The following is a 20,328-nucleotide window of genomic DNA, read 5'->3' on the forward strand; positions in this document are numbered from 1 at the left end:
GAGTTCATAAATCTGTTTGTGAATGAGAGTCTGTATGGGGGATGTGGGGGGGGTGATAACTGGGGGGAATTTCACGTTGTCGTCTGCAGCCGTATGAAAACAGAGGAGCTAGACTGCACGTCGAGCTGTTAGAGTCTTTGAATAGCCCTGCTTCACACGTGACGCCGATTAACTGCAGTTCAACGGACGCTTAAGGACAAATTGACAACGCTGTTGTCTTTACTGCGGCTTGGTTGCTACGGCGATCATTTATCTGTTGATATTCCGGGACCGGTTGTCGATGTTTGGTTTCCAAGCGGACGCAGAAGTTAAAAGGAGGCGTGCCGTTCATTCCACGAGGGCGCAGTTGTACACGCTCAGCTCAGCTTCCCCCCCCCTCCTCCTTTTCCACAATGCCCGCTCTCACCCACTCGTCCACTCTCAGACTTCTTGCTCCTCATTTCATCCCCGGCTAATTCTACCCAATCCCATCCAACTCAGTTGAAGTGTCATTTCTTTTTCTTTCTTTCTTTCTTTCTTTCTTTCTTTCTTTCTTTCTTTCTTTCTTTCTTTCTTTCTTTCTTTCTTTCTTTCTTTCTTTCTTTCTTTCTTTCTTTCTTTCTTGCCCTTTTCAGTGTTCCTCCCCGTTCCCTGGTCCCCTCCCCTTGGCCTCTAGGATGCCCCTTGTTGCCCTATGTGTGGCATTAATAATTGAGAGTGATTTATGCAGACAGTGAGTTTTGCGGTCCGGGGCCCTTTGGTCATGGATCTGTGGCACTAATGCTGGGTGGCAGGCCAGGCTGAGTCCTGAACGCCACACCAAGGCACAGCTGTCTGGCTGACTGGCCGATATTTGGCCTCTGATACCACAAGCTATTACACACACACACACACACACACACACACACACACACACACACACACACACACACACACACACACACACACACACACACACACACACACACACACACACACACACACACACACACACAAAATTACTAGGGCAAACACACACTGGAGGTTCACGGATAATCGACTCCCTGATCCCTAAACCTGAAAACACATTTTTGGTGGCATTAAGAGAGTGCTTAAAACCATATAAATACACAGGCCATATAAAAAACAGTCAATATCACTCTCCCTTAGGCGTCTGCGGTGTGTGTGTGTGTGTGTGTGTGTGTGTGTGTGTGTGTGTGTGTGTGTGTGTGTGTGTGTGTGTGTGAGAGAGAGATGTGTGTGTTTACGTATTTGTGCATGTGTGTGCTTTTGTATGTGCTATCATTGCTGACAGAGAAAGGCAACAGGATGAGAAAAGTGACGAGAGACAGAGCGAGAGAGACAGAGAGACAACGAGAGACAGAGCGAGAGAGACAGAGAGAGACAGAGACCTGTGTATCCATTGTGTTTGTGTGTGTTTGTGTGTGAGAGAGCGAGAGACAGAGCGAGGGAGACAGAGACAGAGAGAGACCGAGACCGACAGCGAGACAGAGAGAGACCTGTGTATCCACTGTGTGTGTGTGTGTTTGTGTGTGTGTGTGAGAGAGAGACAGAGAGACAACGAGAGACAGAGAGCGAGAGAGACAGAGGAAGACAGAGAGTGATATAGAGAGAGAGAGAGAGAGTGCGGAGGACGTGGTGCAGGTGTGCGAGTGAACCCTAGAGAGTGTTTTCATCTCTGTGAGATGGAGGTGGAATGGAACGGGATGATGGGAGGGAGAGAGGAGGGAGGGATGGATGATGGGAGGGAGGGAGGAGGGAGGGATGGATGATGGGAGGGCGGGAGGGAGGGAGTGCTCCAGTACTGTCGCCTTGGGTGAATCAGCAGCAGGAGGACTTGTTCCCTGCCTGGCGAGGGCCAGCTAGCTAACTGCTCCGTCACCCTGCACAGGGGCCTGCCGCTGCCGCTAGGTGTTGATTGGCTCGTGGCTGCAGTTCGGCAGGCTCGACGTTTAGCACCTACAGCGAGGAAGCATCGAAAAGGCCTCAGCTGACGTGCAGCGTAGCGCCGTAAGGGAGGGCGTCTTGTCAGTCTGCGGCACAACGGAGAGAACGTCTACTGCGAGGGGTGTGCGCGGGCGAGCTGTGAGCAAAATCACCGGGGATTCGAACCGGAGTTGGATTTCTACCATAAATCCGCAGCCGTGCCCGCTGAGTTAGAAGAGTAAAAGCTGCGATCCTGAAGATCCATTGTTATCATTATTATTTGCCGCAACAACTCGGGGCCTTGTTCAGACCGCATGCTCTCGGCCTCATTGCTCCACACGTGGCCGCGATGCTGGAGACAGAAAAGGCTCCGAGTCGTTTCTCTCCGGGGAAGGTCGTGCCCACCGGAAACCAGAAACATCAGCAACTACAAAAGCGTTCGTAAGTTTGAAATCGGAGTGCTAGCTCTTGTTACTTAAATACACCAGGAACAGGAAGTACCGAAGCGCCATTGGTTCGCATGTAAATCGTCAGGATTGTAGCTTTAGGTACTTTTTTGTTGACAGAAATGCACTCGCAACCAGTGGGAAATGGGATCTCGGGGCACCTTCCTGCCAGTGATTGCGTAACACGTGATTGTTACATTCTTGACAGGAAGTACGCCAGACACGTGACTGCAGCGTGTTGGAGTTGTAATGGACTGAGCGCGCTGAGGGGGAACGCTCGCCGAACAAGCGCCAGCACCTCTATGATCACAGGGAGCTCTATGTGATGACTCTGGGCATCACTCCACAATAAGGCAGGAGGACGGGCCCCAGGGGTGACCCTCCTGCTTAAGTCAACACAATGAGTTTAATGAGGTGAAATACTCTCTCACACACACACAGACACACACACACACACATACTCACAAAACTATACTTGTGGGGCCCCCTCATTGACTACATTCATTTCCTAGGCCTTAACCCTAACCTTAACCATGCAAACTACATGCTTAGCCCTAACCCTTACCCTAACCCTAATTCCAACCTTAACCTAACCCTTACCCTAACCCTTACCCTAACCTTAACCTAACCCTTACCCTAACCTTACCCTAACCCTAATTCCCACCTTAACCTAACCCTTACCCTAACCCTTACCCTAACCTTAACCTAACCCTTACCCTAACCTTAACCTAACCCTAATTCTAACCCTTAACCTAACCCTTACCCTAACCTTAACCTAACCCTAATTCTAACCCTAACCCTTTACCCTAACCTTAACCTAACCCTAATTCCAACCTTAACCCTAAAACCAAGTCCGAACCCCAAAATAGACCCTTTTACTTGTGGGGCCCCATAAAATGGCAAGTTAGGTGGTTTCTGGTTTTTCTATACTTATGGGGACATTTGGTCCCCATTAGGATAGATAAACATGGTACACACACACACACACACACACACACACACAACAAAACACACTCACAACCTTCCATATTCTCTCTCTCTCTCTCTCTCTCTGTGTAAATCAGTAGTATAATGATGTCATTTGTTCGGTGATGAATGATGAATTAATTTTTAGTGACTTTTTCAGATGTTATTTCTGTGAGTCTTTGGTTCAAAGCTGCTGTAAATGTGTGACAATGTATTAAAGTTTTTTTTTTTTAAAAAGTCTAAAAAGTCTCTCTCTCTCACACACACACACACACACACACACACACACACACACACACAACATGACGACACTCTCCCACACACACACACCGGGGGTAGGAGCCCTAGCTGCTGCATGGTAAGTGGATTCCATTCATCTGCGTGCAGCGGGCCTGCCGTGGAAGTCATGCTCTCCCACCCACACCCACGCGCTCAGCACCACAGGGAGCCTGTCTGAACCGGGCCTGCCGTGCAGGTGAGCCAGCCAGCCAGCCAGCCACCAGTACGCCCCCTCACAAACTTGTGCGCCGGTCATCATGTAGCGTGTCACGGTTCCGCGAGGGGAGTTAAAGGTCCGGTTCTCGTCTTACGGATCACAGAGCCACCAGTTCACCAGCTACGATCCCATAACGAACCGACCCCGCTGCCTTTCCCCCGCCGTCACGTTCAAGGCTCCCACGCCCTGTCGGCCATCAGCGGATGAACGATGAGCACCTCTGGCAGCGAGCGCTCCTAACGAGGCCTTCATTAATTACCTCCACAACACGCCCAGCGGGCACAGAGCGCAACACATGTTCACACTAATCGGAAACTTTAAAGGGGACCCCCTAAAATCAACCCTCTCCTTTGTTGCACTGTAAAAACAGGGTTTTCTTCTTCCTCCTCTTCTTCTTTTTTTTGGCTGTGCGTGCACGAAGTTGGAGTGTATGGGCAGAGTGCACGGTTCCCCAAACAGCACGGCTCATTACATCACTGACCAACTGCTGATTTCTGCTGCACTTGGCGATCGAGAAGCCCATGAATGATTGATCAGACAGGTGGACTCGGCCCCAAATACCCCACAGCAGGAAACATGGCGCACGCCGTCGGGGGGTTTCCTTTTTTGTTTTTTTGTTTCTTTCTTTGAAAAATGATATAAACCCCGCACTCATCATCATCATCATCATCATCATCGTCAGCTGTAAGGTATACTCACTCAGCCCCTCCGACGCGCTGCAGGAGCGGCATGCCGGTCTCTCACAGCCAGCTCCTCAGATGAGTTCTCTTGGGGCAGCGCGCCTCGATCCTCACCATCGTTTCTTCGCAAAGATCTCGCCTCGTCACAAGATGGGGGGGAGAGGGGGGGAGGAAGGGAGAAACCCGTGCGTCATGCAAGCTGCAGGCAGGCGTGTTTTTCGGGTCCAGGTTTACCCGCCGTCGGTCTCCTCCTGCGCCGGAGCAGCACCACAACAACTGACAAGACTCCTCTTTCTTTTTTTTCTTCAGAGGACGCGGACGCGCTCGCCTCCTCGCGCTCTCACTCTCCCTCGTCCTGCTCCAGCGGTTAAAAGCGGCACCATGTGACGGAGCCAGGCAGCCCCCATTCAAGTGAAAACTGGCGTCGCCGGCGAGCGCCCCCCGGTGGACGGCCTTAGAAAGAACCAACGCGTTCGTTCGGAAACGAGCCGATATTTCTTTCTCAAATTCATAATCCGAGAATAAATTATTCACATATTCCCCATAATAGCCTCAGTATTATCCCCCCCCCCTCCTCCTCCTCCTCCATTGGGTGCGGGACGTTCCTCGTTGTGGGATGGTGGATGGATAGGCACCAGACGAGTCTCTGCCACCTACCGGGGTGCACGCATCACCTTAAAAGTTTTATGAGCAAGGGACTAAATAAAGAAAGCGTTCATATGCGTGTTGTACAGCCGATTGGGTGTCTCGCTTTCCGCTATGTAGGCCGCGAACAGCGATGTACATGTCAGTTGCCTGTCGTATTGTGCATGAGTCCCTGTGTTATTTCATGTCATTCCTATTTATTGTAAAAAGGATATAGTCACCGAGGCAATAAACCACCTTTCTGCCTGTAAGGACCGGGCAGCTCACAGGTGATATCCAGACAGGTTTGCCTGATGGTTTACTGTCAGTTGCAGCCACGCAGGTGCCAGGTACTCATGATTCAAAGGAGCTGCATGGACGGCTCGCTTCCACCGCCCCTGTGCCTGTGGTGGGCTGACTCCTCTCATCAGAGGGATGCTGTGAGCGTGGGCAGTCCGGCTATGACAGGAAAACAACCTCGTTTGCTCGTTTGTTCTGGAGTTTTCTGTGGCGTCAGACACAGGCGATGATGCCCCAGATTCCAGCGTTTATAAGACACTCCTATTGAGTGTATGTGAATGCGTACACTGGCACGCCTGTGAATGAGAATGAAAAGGAGAGAGAGGGAGGGAGGGAGGGAGGGAGAGCTGCTGTGCTGTGTGAGAGAGAGAGAGAGAGACGGGGAGCAAAAATGAGGAAAAAAAGGAGAGACTGAGATGCTTTTAGAGGGGGAGAAACCCCCCCCCCAGAACACCCCCCCCTCTCTCCTTTTGAGGTCTCTTTGTGCTGCTGTCCACCATGAGACAGATTCTTGGGTCTCCTTCACAATACAGGTCTCCTCAGAGCAGCGCGCCACTGGCCGCCCTGTCACTTCACGTTAGAGTCTTTCTGGAGAACAAAAGTCCCCGAGGGTCCGAGGGCAGCCTGGACACGGCGAGAACCCTGTCCCGCACTCGTGCACACGCGCACACACTCACGGACACACACACACACACGTAAACACACACGCGCACCATGTACACAATGGGGTGATATTGAGGTGTTAAAGGAGAGCCCGGGCTAAATGGGAACACATGGTGAACCTCCATTAAGGCTTCTAATAGGACTATGACAGTGACCTTATTCAAGCCTGGGCTCTCTGCCCCGAGTCTCTCTCTCTTGCTCTCTCTCTCTCTCTCACACACACACACACACACACACACACACACACGTTTTTCGAAAGCACAAATTTTGAGGGCACACATTCAGAAACTTGCCCTAAAAAGAGATATACTTTTGAACGGATGATTTCATGCAAAAGCACATTGCTATCACTGATGTCTGCTTTCAGCAGTGACGTAGTAGTGCTGGATTTCATGTGCTGGTAAAACATCTGTAATATACTGTACTCTCTCTCTCTATCTATCTATCTATATATACATATATATATACTTTGCAACACCTGAGCATCAGGTTTCCTTTTTAGGCTGCAAAACCTCACAGTTGAATGAAAGAAAAATACCTCCTCCCCACTAAAAAAGCACAACTTTGTCTCTCACCTGCATCCCAAAATACAGCCAGTTTATTTTTAGAGCGGGAGGAGCCCAGAGACAGCAGGCAGGCAGGCAGGCAGGCCCGGCCTGGGCACAGCTGGGCCGAGCGGCGTGGGACGGGACGGCCGAGTGGAGCAGCGCTTCTGCAGAGCAGCGTGGAGGAGTGTGTGATGTAATCAGATGTGAAGTGTTCCTCCACTCGGCGTGCAGACATGTAAAAGATTTATCATGCTGGCGAGGAGAGGCTGAACCTGCCTCCACTCAGAGAGAGAGGGAGAGAAGGAGAGAGAGAGCTGTGCATGGCTGAAAGAGTTGCTTTTAAGATCTATTCTATTATAAATCATAAGGAGCTAGACCCAGAAGGCGAATCGAAATCCAAACAAAAGGTTTGGAGGAGAAAAAAAGGGAGGAAGTCTGGGCAAATGGGGCCTCATTCATCAGTCGTTCGTACGTACAAATTTGTTCTTGCACACCCATGGAATTTTTTTTTTTCGCTCGCAAGATTGCCTGACATTGAGCAGCAAAGCCTGATGGTTATTTGAGATTCTTTCCCTCTAACATCTTGCAACGAGCCATCACCAAGGCCTGCAGAGAAGTCGGTGTTAGCCAATCGGTCTCTGAATTCAGGGTGACCCTGGTGCTACTCTGTTCTCTGAGACACATATCAGAGCTAAAAAAAAATCCCATGGGTGTGTAAGAACAAATTTGTAGGTATGAATAAGGCCCAATGGATGGAGGAAAAGGGTGTGAGAAAAGGGAGGCCTTGAGCAATAATGAAAGTTGTGCATGAAAGAGACAGTTGCAGACAGTCAGGGAGGGCAGATCTTCTTTTGAATATTGAATGCAACGATGTAATGAGAAGTGATTCAAGGGGTGTTGGAACAATGCCCAACAAATTACAAATCACTGTATAACAAATTAAACGATATTTCACATTTGCACAGTGACAATATAACTAGGTGATCAAATGCTCATATGCATTTATATTGAGCTAATGGGGAGCTTTAAATGACGGTATCAAGCTCCGGCAAGTACGGTTTTACATTTGACAATGTAGTTAATCGGTCAGCCGCAAGATGGCGCCAACACTCCATCACCAGCTCTTATTGAAAGTCGATTTCATGGAGTATAATACTAATTCTGATCATTAACAGAAAACAACAAATCATAATCCTCGCCAATTCATAACAAACGGCGAGCTTATTTTTTGCGCGCGCGCGTTAGACATCACCCACCGTAGACTAATTAGTGGAATGAATCAGAACCATTCAGCCACCCGGACGATTCAATTGTTGCTTCAATCGGAACGTTTTTGGAGTCGTCGGTGTCAACGTGTATCGATGACGGTAAAACGTAGACTAGCGAACCAGACCAGCTGACGCCATCAATCCTCGTCGTCTACCCTCCTTTTGAGTGTCTGACCCCCCCGCCCCCCCCCCCACACACACACACACTCCCTTCCCCTTTGACGTGCCTCCCCCGAGCGTACACACACACACACACACACACACACACACACACTTGGAACCAGCGAGTCATCAAGACAACAACCAAACCATTCCCGTTCAGTTGCCCATCGGATCAGCGGCAGAAACAAAAGAATGGCACTCTGGGGTTTGCGGCTTTCTTTCCGGACTTAGGCTGAGCCTCCTCGTCGGACCGAGAGCTGAGGAGTCGACCCGTGGCAAAGTGCTTTCTCGTTCTGCCCCTGTTCCCGTCCTGTTTTACCGACCGACACAATGGGCTGTTGCAGCGGACGATGCACGCTGATCTTCCTCTGCACTTTACAGCTGGTGAGTTGAGCCGCACTTTCACACCGCAGCCGCGTTTCTGACCCGAGGTCAGTTTGTTCCGCGCGTCTGCACAAAAGGAAGCAAAAAACAAAAACAAAAACAAATGGACGCGTAGTTCTGTGCGATCTCAACAGTTTACCGGGCTTACTCGCTGACGCCGGACTTACTTTTCCAGATGTTTTTCTTTTCTTCTTCTGCAGAAAACGCGTGGGGATAGAGACAGGAAACACGAGCCGGTTTTCTGGACGGTGTGTTTTGTGTAACTTCCACGTGGGGTGGGTTTTGTATTTTCTTTCCTCCGCCTGAGCCGCGCCGCTAAGAGACGGCATATGGTGACGGTGGTGGTGGTGGTGTAGGGGGGGGGGGTCTTAACAGTGAGATGTCAGCATGTCTTTCCTGCCCCGCTGTCAACCTGTCCCAGCCTGCAGACGCCCGGCGGCGGCGGACAGGGTGAGGGGACTACAAGGTGGCGTTTGTCGGTGCCTCGTCTCCAACACGCGTGACGAAGCAGCCTTCACCCATTTACGTCTGAATCGTTTTAATCGCGACCCGCCAATCACCGTATTACGGCGCGTCACCGTGTGAACGGTCACGTGACCGCGGGGGGTCAGCGCCCATCCTTGTCTGTCTGTCGCTCCCCACCTACTTGACCGCAGCCTAATGGCAAAACATCTTGAGGCTGAAGTGTGCTGCATAAATTACTTTCCTGACGCCAAGATTTATGTGTTATCTTGAGCAATCTTGGTCACGTCGTAAAACCGCCGATCCGCGGGAGCAGGGTGCATGCGGCGGGGCCATTACTGCTGGAGGTAGACGCGTTTCAGCCGCTGCTCGCTGAGGTGAGAGCGATGACATTTTACTGATGGCAGCCATGCAGCGCCAGCTAACGCCCCCCCCCTCACCCCCCCCCATAGTCTCATCTCGGGGTTTCACGGGCCAACCTCTTCCGCTATCTCCGGAGTTTACCTGGCGGGGTGTGACAAGTGTTATTTATGGCGGCATTAACGCCGAGCTTCCTGGCACCGTGGCAGCCTCGTCAACAGCCGAGGCGGCGCTAAAACCTCCCTTGGACGGAGAGTCAAACGGGACGGGGCTGATGTGTGTTGCGTCATGCGTGAGGGGGACGCACCTGCAACGGGGGAAAATGGATGAGAGTTGCCCTTAACAACAGTTAACACGGGGGAAGCCTCCGGGGGTTGTCTCGGCTGGTGTCTGGCAAAATGTTAGTCACACACACACACACACAATGTCTCCCTGTGCTCGTGGGGACCCCTCGTTGACTCGTGGGGACCCCTCGTTGACTACTTCCATTCCCTAGCCCTTAACCCTAACCTTCATTACTACATGCCTAACCTTAACCCTAAATCCAAGTCCTAACCCTAAAACAGACCCTTGTCCTCATGGGGGCCCATCATAAAATGTCCCCACAAAGTATGTGGTTACAGGTTTTTCCATCCTAATGGGGACCAAATGTCCCCATTAGGATGGAAAAACCTGGTACGCACACACACACACACACAGCAAACTCGCTGTGGGCCTCTGAGGAAATGGCTGTCCTCCCCTGATCCTTTTCGCCATGCTGTTGATGGGCAAATCCAAACACCGAATTCCTGCAATTGTTTCTGGTCGCCGGTCTTGCTCTCCGTCACATCTGCACGGCGCTGTCGTCATGGCCACACGATGCAGCCGCCGAGGATGCTGCGCGACTAGCAACAGTGACTTGGGATGATTACAGTCGCGGTAGACTGACACATACTCGGTGTGTTTTTTTTTTGTGAAAACTTTTGACTCTTATCTAAGATAGCTCGATCCCTGACGAATGGAGTTAATGGATTCTGGTTCCGGTCTGAATTGGGTCTTTGGGTAGGTGCAGACTGCCACAATTGCAAAATCTCGAGATTTTAAGAGGTGAGAAAACCGGATTTGCGTGAAATCATGCGTGACTAAAAATGGAAGTCATGCATGGGGGGGGGGGAGTAAAAGCCTCTCCTCGACCTCCCTCCGTCCTCCAAACCTGTATTGTTTCCCCGTTTCCTCTTGTCCTCCCCCGTCTCACCTCTGACCCCTCGCAAAGAGCCGATTTGTGCATGTGTGTGTGCAACACCTGTTTGGCTTTCAGGCCTCGGTGTTGAGCGTCCGCCATGCAGGTACAGGGAAGCGTGGACACCACGTAGGGCGCCTCCCTGTGCCGCCGCACTGGTTTGGCTGTAACACCTCCAGGCTTACTCCTCACTCTGAATCTGGGCATGCCGTCTGATCACACAGACAAACACACCGCTGCGGGCAGGCAGCTACGTGCACCGCACACACACACACACACACACACACACACACACACACACACACACACACACACACACACCTTTATGTACCCACCTTGAGGGACACACCTGTTTCCCCTCCCAAGTCTTTGGACCTTTTTGCCTCATTAGAGAGAAGGATGGAGGCCATTTGTTAAGAGGTGTATAAAGCTGTCAGTGGGCTACCTAAAGAGTCCCCGAAGACTCCTGGAAATGTCTTTATTTTCCCAAGGCGCTATTACTGGTTGACCTGACACTTCCTGTCCACCAGAACACATACATAAACACACACATGCATGCACGCACACATGCACATGTGCACACATGCATGCACACATGCAAACACTTGTATTATGAGTTTAACCTGTGAAGTAGTTAAGTGGGGTTACACTAAACTCCCCGTGACCCTTCTGTGGGTCATCAGGTTGTGTGTGTGTGTGTGTGTGTGTGTGTGTGTGTGTGTGTGTGTGTGTGTGTCTACATGCAGACCCACTTCGGGAGAGGGACCCCCTATAGGCGGCCTTGGCTGAAGCGGGTGTATTGATAGGGAGCCAAGTTTCTCGCCGGTCCATTACAGGGCCAAGCTGCCATTAACAAAACAACATAAGCCGCCCCTCAGAAGTAAAAATAAACCCGGCGAAGCGCTCTGTGTGCTAATTAGCCAGGCAAAGTGCTTTGATCAAACCCCTCCTGGCATCTTGGCCGTCCCTAATTGAATTGCGGTGCGCTTTCCTCATCAGCGGGCCGCGTGGTGGGACCCGTCTTCCTGGGACGGAAGGCAAGAGATAATGAGACCGTATCGATCGAGAGAGGCTCTGCTCCCTCTTCCCTGCGTAGCCTGAGTGTTCCAGACAGTAATGCCGTCTGTTTGTCAGCGCGCTGATGAACCCCAGAGACCGGCTAGGGCTGGCAAGGAGCCCCCGTCAGTCTAATCATTCGTTTCAACCCGCAGAAACTGGTTGACCAAGATGGAGCACTTGTGGGTATGACCGAAAGGTGACCTAATGTGGAAGCAAGCTGATTGGTCAGATTTGGGGCTGGGTTCAGACACATGGCAAGTGTCAGAGATAGGCCCCCAGGCGGGAGTCTGTTGTGAATGCAGCTACTGGTGATACTCATGGTCAGCGGGCTACTGAGGGAGGGGAGGCCTCTTGGTTGGTCACGGTGGTTTGTCTGTGAGTGATTGGTTGGGAACCGAAACTTTTTGGCCGTAACGAGTTATTAACACACACACACACCTCACAGCACACTTGCCTCACAGCAAGAAGGTCCTGGGTTCGAACCCCGAGGTAGTCCAACCTTGGGGGTCGTCCCGGGTCATCCTCTGTGTGGAGTTTGCATGTTGTCCCCGTGTCTGTGTGGGTTTCCTCCGGGCACTCCGGTTTCCTCCCAAGGTCCAAAGACGTGTAGGTCAGGTGACTCGGCCGTACTAAGTTGTCCCTAGGTGTGAATGTGTCAGACCTGTGATGGCCTGGCGGCCTGTCCAGGGTGTCTCCCTGCCTGCCGCCCAGTGACTGCTGGGATAGGCTCCAGCATCCCCGCGACCCTGAGAGCAGGATAAGCGGCTTGGATAATGGATGGATGGATGGATGGTGTCATTAACACACACACACACAATTATGCATTATGAATTGTGAGTTAATGGTTAGAGGGTCTGTTGTTGGGGTAAAAAGACTGGAGCCTTGGAGAATGGGGGGGGGGGTCCTGTTCTGTGTGAATGAAAGAAAAACGACAGTACAGCAGATGAGCGACGAAGGAGAGACGGGTTGGAAGTGTAGTCATCCTATCACAGAATACAAGAACTGTAAAGAATCTTCTTCTTCTTTTTTTTAATTTCCCCCCTTTTTCTCCCCAATCGTATCTGGCCAATTACCCCACTCTTCCGAGCCGCTGCTCCACCCCCTCTGCCGATCCGGGGAGGGCTGCAGACTACCACATGCCTCCTCCCATACACGTGGAGTCGCCAGCCGCTTCTTTTCACCTGACAGTGAGGAGTTTCGCCAGGGGGACGTAGCGCGTGGGAAGATCACGCTATTCCCCCCAGCTCCCCCTCCCCCGAACCAAGGCTGGATTACGGGCCGGGCATGCTGGGCGAGTGCCCCGGGGCCCCGGACCACGAAGGGCCCCAAAAGGTTAGGGGTGTTGTGTTCGCGTATAGCAGGGATCCCCAATCATAACCTACAAGGGATATTTGTTCCAACTCTGCGTCGCGATGCAGGGCCCAAGTGGGAAGAAGGCTTCGCAATATGTTTGCGATGCCGAGAGCTGCTCTTCTCATCTCCGGTGGTTTTGTGATTCAAAATTGTGTTGTACTTTGTAGTCGCCATCCGAATCCCATCCGAATCCCATGCAGATTGGCTTGGCGTCGGCTACCGTGTCGGGTATTTGCATTAGATTTACATTTAACAATGTTTAGTATTGTTTGCGTAGCTTATCTGACGGGACGGGGGGGGGGGGGGGCAATGGACGCGCGTGCCCTGGGGCCTCCTGGTGGGTTAATCCGGCCATGCCCCGAACAGGCGCCCCAACCGACCGACCAGATGAGGCGCTAGTGCAGCGACAAGGACACATACCCTCATCCGGCTTCCCACCCGCAGACACGGCCAGTTGTATCTGCATGGGACGTCCGACCAAGCCGGAGGTAACGCGGGGATTCGAACCGGCGAGCCCCGTGTTGGCAGGCAACAGAATAGACCGCTACGCTACCCGGACGCCCAAGCATAAAGCATCTCAGCTCGCCAAGGAGGATGGCTTCTTCTGTGCCCAGGCGATGGTTCGAGTGCTGGCCAATGGCTTCGCTGTTGCTCCAATGAAATATAATCCCCAGCAATAATCACCTGCAGGCGCGGTGGAGTAATTAGGAGGAGGCGGAGCCGCTGAACCATGGCATTTCCTCATGAGCCCCTGCAAGTAAAGGTTACGCCACCCGTAGTGACTTAGTATGTGTGTGCTTCATTGTTTGCATGTGTGTGTGTGTGTGCGTGTGTGTGTGTGTGTGCGTGTGCGTGTGCTGTTGCAACATCGTGAATCTTGACGCCCTCTCCTCCTCCTCTTCTGATGACAAAGCATTTAAAGCTGCGTTTCAAGAGAACATCTTCTCTTTGTTGCGGAGGCTTTAAAGGAGGGCGCAGGGTTCAGCCAGAGTGCTCCCAAGAAAGTTTTGACAACAGACAGCGCACCGCCTCACCCCTAAAGAGCATTATCTCCCTACAAGAGACTTCCGCCCTTGGCATGATGTCATCTTCCTCACATTACAAAGGGTTTAGGCGGCTTCTTTTTTTTCTTCTTCTGCCCTTGTTACTAATTCGCTCTGTTTCTGGGAGGACTAACGTTCAAATTCGCTGTTGAATATTCATTAGCCTTGGGATGCTGGATATCTATCCAAGCAGACACGCTTTCCTCACCCTTCTGCATACACAAGTGTGTGATAGCACGCACGCGTGTGTGTGTGTGTGTGTTTTAACTTTCTCACCCTGTTCTACCTTGTCAACACAATGGGGCGATATATCAAGAACTAGTCACAACTGAAATATGAAAGTAGTTTATGCAAAAAATGTCTCACAATTGCTGCACAGCTCTGTTGTGTGTGTGTGTACCGTTTGGTGTGGATAGGTGTGTGCGTTAATGTCTGCCTTTACATCTGTTTGTGTTTGCACACACGCGCATGCATATTGTATGTGTGTGTGTGTGTGCGTGCATGTAGGCAAGTGTGATCAATGATAATGAACTGCATTTCCTTGGGTCTGCCAGGTTGATGGAGGAGATAGGATGGAGGGAACATAGTGAATGCTCCCCACTCTTTTATCTCTCCGTCTCTCCCATCACCTCCCCTCTGTGCGCCCGGTATTAAGTTTTCATAAAGTCTCTCGGGCCTGCAACTAATATCGGTGCTGACAGGAACATAACCCCCCCCCCCATCCCCCCGCCTCCCCCCTATTTGTTTCTCTCCAAAAAATGCATTACCTTGTACAGATGGCGGCACAAATATAGCATCGCTATCCGAACGAGCCCCGCTGTTGCGTTTCCCAAGTCAGACCCAGACCCAGACCCAGACGCAGACTCGGAAGTAGAAGGTGAACACGAAGCGGCTGCTTGAAAACCAGGGCGAGGACCAGGATCAGAGACATCAGCTCAAAAGAACTGGCAGTGTAAACGAGATCTAATTAAAGGCGCTCACCAGATCAGCATACAGAACCAGACGGTTCGGCGGAGGAACAGGCCGAGGACATCGGAAGACCGGCTTAAATACCCTCAGATGAGTAAAAATCACGAAGACCGACACGGCTAAGCTGAACAGGAAAGACATCTGCATGACAAAAACTACCAGTTCTGACCACAGCACTGTTGCCTCGCAGCAAGAAGGTCCCGGGTTCGAACCCCAGGCCGTCCCAGGTCCTTTCTGTGTTGAGTTTGCATGTTCTCCCCGTGTCTGCGTGGGTTTCCTCCCACCATCAAAAAGACTCGCATGTTAGGGTTAATACTCCTGTCTGTGCCCCTGAGCAAGGCAGGGGAAAGAAGAACAGGAGTTGGTCCCCGGGTGCTGCAGCTGCCCACTGCTGCTATACAATAGGATGGGTCAAGTGCAGAGAACACATTCCACTGTAACCTACAATGACAAAATAAAGTGGCTTTCAAAACCGAGAGCAAAACAGTTCAAACTGTGACCCCTGCAGAGACAGACAGCATCGGGTGTGCGGGACTCTGCTCACTAGCCACCTGCAGAGACAGACAGCATCGGGTGTGCGGGACTCTGCTCACTAGCCACCTGCAGAGACAGACAGCATCGGGTGTGCGGGACTCTGCTCACTATCCACCTGCAGAGACAGACAGCATCGGGTGTGCGGGACTCTGCTCACTATCCACCTGCAGAGACAGACAGCATCGGGTGTGCGGGACTCTGCTCACTATCCACCTGCAGAGACAGACAGCATCGGGTGTGCGGGACTCTGCTCACTATCCACCTGCAGAGACAGACAGCATCGGGTGTGCAGGACTCTGCTCACTATCCACCTGCAGAGACAGACAGCATCGGGTGTGCAGGACTCTGCTCACTATCCACCTGCAGAGACAGACAGCATCGGGTGTGCGGGACTCTGCTCACTAGCCACCTGCAGAGACAGACAGCATCGGGTGTGCGGGACTCTGCTCACTAGCCACCTGCAGAGACAGACAGCATCGGGTGTGCGGGACTCTGCTCACTATCCACCTGCAGAGACAGACAGCATCGGGTGTGCGGGACTCTGCTCACTAGCCACCTGCAGAGACAGACAGCATCGGGTGTGCGGGACTCTGCTCACTAGCCACCTGCAGAGACAGACAGCATCGGGTGTGCGGGACTCTGCTCACTATCCACCTGAAGAGACAGACAGCATCGGGTGTGCGGGACTCTGCTCACTATCCACCTGCAGAGACAGACAGCATCGGGTGTGCGGGACTCTGCTCACTAGCCACCTGCAGAGACAGACAGCATCGGGTGTGCGGGACTCTGCTCACTAGCCACCTGCAGAGACAGACAGCATCGGGTGTGCGGGACTCTGCTCACTATCCACCTGAAGAGACAGACAGCATCGGGTGTGCGGGACTCTGCTCACTATCCACCTGCAGAGACAGACAGCATCGGGTGTGCAGGACTCTGCTCACTAGCCACCTGAAGAGACAGACAGCATCGGGTGTGCAGGACTCTGCTCACTATCCACCTGCAGAGACAGACAGCATCGGGTGTGCAGGACTCTGCTCACTAGCCACCTGCAGAGACAGACAGCATCGGGTGTGCAGGACTCTGCTCACTATCCACCTGCAGAGACAGACAGCATCGGGTGTGCAGGACTCTGCTCACTAGCCACCTGCAGAGACAGACAGCATCGGGTGTGCGGGACTCTGCTCACTAGCCACCTGCAGAGACAGACAGCATCGGGTGTGCGGGACTCTGCTCACTATCCACCTGCAGAGACAGACAGCATCGGGTGTGCGGGACTCTGCTCACTATCCACCTGCAGAGACAGACAGCATCGGGTGTGCAGGACTCTGCTCACTAGCCACCTGCAGAGACAGACAGCATCGGGTGTGCAGGACTCTGCTCACTATCCACCTGCAGAGACAGACAGCATCGGGTGTGCAGGACTCTGCTCACTAGCCACCTGCAGAGACAGACAGCATCGGGTGTGCGGGACTCTGCTCACTAGCCACCTGCAGAGACAGACAGCATCGGGTGTGCGGGACTCTGCTCACTATCCACCTGCAGAGACAGACAGCATCGGGTGTGCGGGACTCTGCTCACTAGCCACCTGCAGAGACAGACAGCATCGGGTGTGCAGGACTCTGCTCACTAGCCACCTGCAGAGACAGACAGCATCGGGTGTGCGGGACTCTGCTCACTATCCACCTGCAGAGACAGACAGCATCGGGTGTGCAGGACTCTGCTCTCTATCCAGAGATGAGGCCTGCACCCGTAGCCGCTACGCTCCATTATTAAGGAAGCAGATTGGAGATGCAACAACTCGGCTCAGCAGCTCGGGGTAGATTGTTGGCATTTTATGGAGCCGGGTGGTTTGTGCTTGACGTCCCTATGGCAGTGCTGCGGGAAAACAACATCCCTCTTTTTTTCTTTTTTTTTCCTTTTTTCTTTAGAGGGTGCAGTCAGCAGTAACCCTGTGAGAGTTTCTTTCTTCCTCCTTCGTGAGTCATTGGAGAGCCGTGCTTTCACACATCTCATGAGCGAGGCCTATCCTCACAGGGAGGCGAGAAGATGGAAGTAAAACGCCGCCCCTCCTTTTAGTTCTTTGTCATCCTTCGTCTGACTCTCGTTTCCCTTTTCTTCACAGAAGTGACCGGTTTTCAAAGTCCTTTCCTTAAAAAGACGGTTGAAGGGCTGAATATGGTGCGAGCCATACGAGCTGAGGTGCTGTTTCATATGGGGGTCTTATCTCCCCTCATGCCCTGGCACGCACTCACTTTTACCTCGGTGTACGAAGGTCAAGTGAGTCACCATAATTAGATGTGTGTGTGTGTGTGTGTGTGTGTGTGTGTGTGTGTGTGTGTGTAAGCAGCATGTTCCTGTTGTCAGACGGACCCCCGGTGTTCGTTGCTTGTTCGCTTGAACCAGGCTGCGTTGATTGCCATGCCTGAGCAGCCTTCATCCACAGAAAAGTGCATCCTGACAGGCCCTCTGTCTGCCCTTAGCTGCACGAACCACACCCACTCTCATAGGGGGCACATACAACACAGCCACCAGAGAGAGAGAGAGAGAGAGAGAGAGAGAGAGAGAGAGAGAGAGAGAGAGAGAGACAGAGAGAGAGAGACAGAGAGAGAGAGACAGAGAGAGAGCGAGAGGGGGGGGGGGAGAGAGAGGGAGGGAGGGAGGGAGGGAGAGGGAGAGAGAGACTGTAGGTCACAGGACAAGGTGACTGACTGTGTAATAAATTCACACTCACAGCCCAAATACTTTTGTAGCTCCCTCCTGGATGCCAGTATGCCATCATCTCACCTGGGTGCCAAATGCATCATGGGTAATCATGGATGAACAGTACTGCTCGAATGCTTAATGACGATCTCCTCCCCTGTTAGTGTCTTGGTTCAAGCAGAACAAGGCTTTGCATAATTTTCTTTTTTTTATGTTATTCCCCCCCCCCCCCACTTGCTCCATCCTTCCCCTGTCTGCTCCCTTTTCTGTCCCCCGGTTGAAAGGCCAGGTTTGAATATGTTTGAATTATTGATTGCCACCTGATTTATCACTGGGGCCAAAAACCTCTGGAGATCAAGGGGAAATGGAGATGGAGAGGTGGAGAAAAACAGCGAGGGGAAGGGGGATGGGTGGAGGCTAGACCTATAGCTCTGGACCAATTATGGGTGTGACCCCCAGAGACCTGTGATCTCTATGTTTAGCCTTCCCTTTCTGCATCTCTTATTCTCCACCCCCTCCTCCACCCTCGCCCTCTCTCTCCTTATTACCCTATCTCTCTTGCACTCTCTCTACCCCGTTACCACGGAAACATTTACGTACACAATGAGACGGCGAAGCGCCTGCTGGACAGGAAGCTCAACCTGTCAAAAAGAGACTAGGGAATTTATGATGCAAATTTGAAGTAGTGGGCTTCAGGGCAGTAAAGAGAACATTATAACTACAAAACCACACACACACACACACATAAATATATATTTATATATCTGCTGAGGGGTTCAATAGAGATCTCCGATGTTGCACCACAGACATATTGATGTGAGGTGAGGGGTCCTGTCCCTTTTTATTATTCTAGGCAGGGGGGTCATGCTAAATGGGGGAGAGATGAGAAAGAGATGCCAGCCATCCTGCTGTCAAGGACGGTGGGATTTGCCGCCTCGGCTTTGTGTCTGGCTTGTGTGTTTTAGTTCGCGTTAATGTTAATGCTTTTGGAAAAACACCGTTTTTTTCCCTCTTTTGTCCCCGGTGGCCATTTTACAACTGCTCACCATTTTAATGTCTTCAATTTAACAGACCATTAATTATGTGGTTATACCGAAAACCTTGGGCAGGCAAATGCGTACGTGCACGGGTTTGTGCGAGCGCTTGCCTGTTTGCGCGCGCGCGCGCGTTTGTGTGCGCGCGTGTTTGTGTGTATGCACGTGTGTGCGTGCGTGTGAGTGCGTGTGTTCCACATCAGTGACATTGCAGTGTTAAGTTATAATGGAGATAAAACTAGAGCTATTTGCAAACCCATTTCTCTTGTTCCGTTCGAACAGTTCTGGCGGTGTCATTTGTTACAGGATGGCATCAAATAAATGGCTCCGGGAGCCCCTCAGCCCGAATGACTATCCTGACAGATCACGTCCAGCTGAATGGCTGCAAAGCATATTCAGCCCTCTCAAATCCCCTAACTGTTGTTTTTTTTTTTTTTTAGTTTAGCATTCATTCCCTGTTTCACAAGCATCTGATGACTTCGCTGATGTTGCGTCGCTAATTAAGTTGTCTGATCAGTCTGTCTGATGACAGCCACGCGCACGCGCCATAGCGCCCACTTCTCTCGTGCACGAACAAAAAAAAAAAAGGAGAGCGATGGCGTTATGATGAACGGAGCAGGGATAACTGGGAAGGAGAGTAGTGAGGGTGCAAACTGCTGACAGCTGTTCTGGACTCCGTCGCCGCTAAATTGCTGCCTGGTTAATTGGGGCAAAAAACCACAAAAAAACCCCCAAAAAACTGTTTGTGTGTGAGATCTGGGACGTGGGGAGAGCCAGCCAGCGAGGGAGGAAGGCTTTCGTTTGAGGTGCTCTTGTTTTGTCACTCCCCCCCTCCTCCCTCCCCCCCCCTCCATCCTTCGCTCACGTCTTTTTGTAGCTTTTATCCGTCTATTTCCCCGCGTCCCGGTTTCGTTCTGTCGGCTCCTCGGAGAAATCAAAGCAGCGCGTGTCCGGGTGCGCCCGTGCGCTCGTCTGCGTGGTGCCTTTTGTGTCGGTGTAACGCGTGCGCGCGCGCACCAGTTCCTGACTGTCCCCCCTTCCCACCCCCGGATGGTTGTCGGGTTGCTTCACCTTATGTAAAGCAGCGCAGTATCTCACGTTACATGGCACGCCAACGCGGCGTACAAGCCCGCAGACACGCGGGAACCAGGGG

At 52.0% G+C, this 20,328-nt stretch overlaps 1 protein-coding gene across 1 annotated transcript in view; it reads left to right on the forward strand.

Moving 5' to 3' along the window:
• The first annotated feature begins 8,182 nt into the window (after nt 1-8,182).
• The window catches only part of LOC130108397 (sodium/potassium-transporting ATPase subunit beta-1-interacting protein 4-like), a 29,809-nt gene continuing 17,663 nt past the window's right edge, over nt 8,183-20,328 (forward strand). The window contains exon 1 of the mRNA XM_056275309.1: nt 8,183-8,442. Coding sequence (XP_056131284.1) covers nt 8,389-8,442 — 54 coding nt within the window. The 5' untranslated portion in view covers nt 8,183-8,388. The remainder of the gene's footprint in view (nt 8,443-20,328) is intronic.

Source organism: Lampris incognitus, chromosome 2 (assembly GCF_029633865.1).
Source record: "Lampris incognitus isolate fLamInc1 chromosome 2, fLamInc1.hap2, whole genome shotgun sequence".
Classification (NCBI taxonomy): domain Eukaryota; kingdom Metazoa; phylum Chordata; class Actinopteri; order Lampriformes; family Lampridae; genus Lampris; species Lampris incognitus.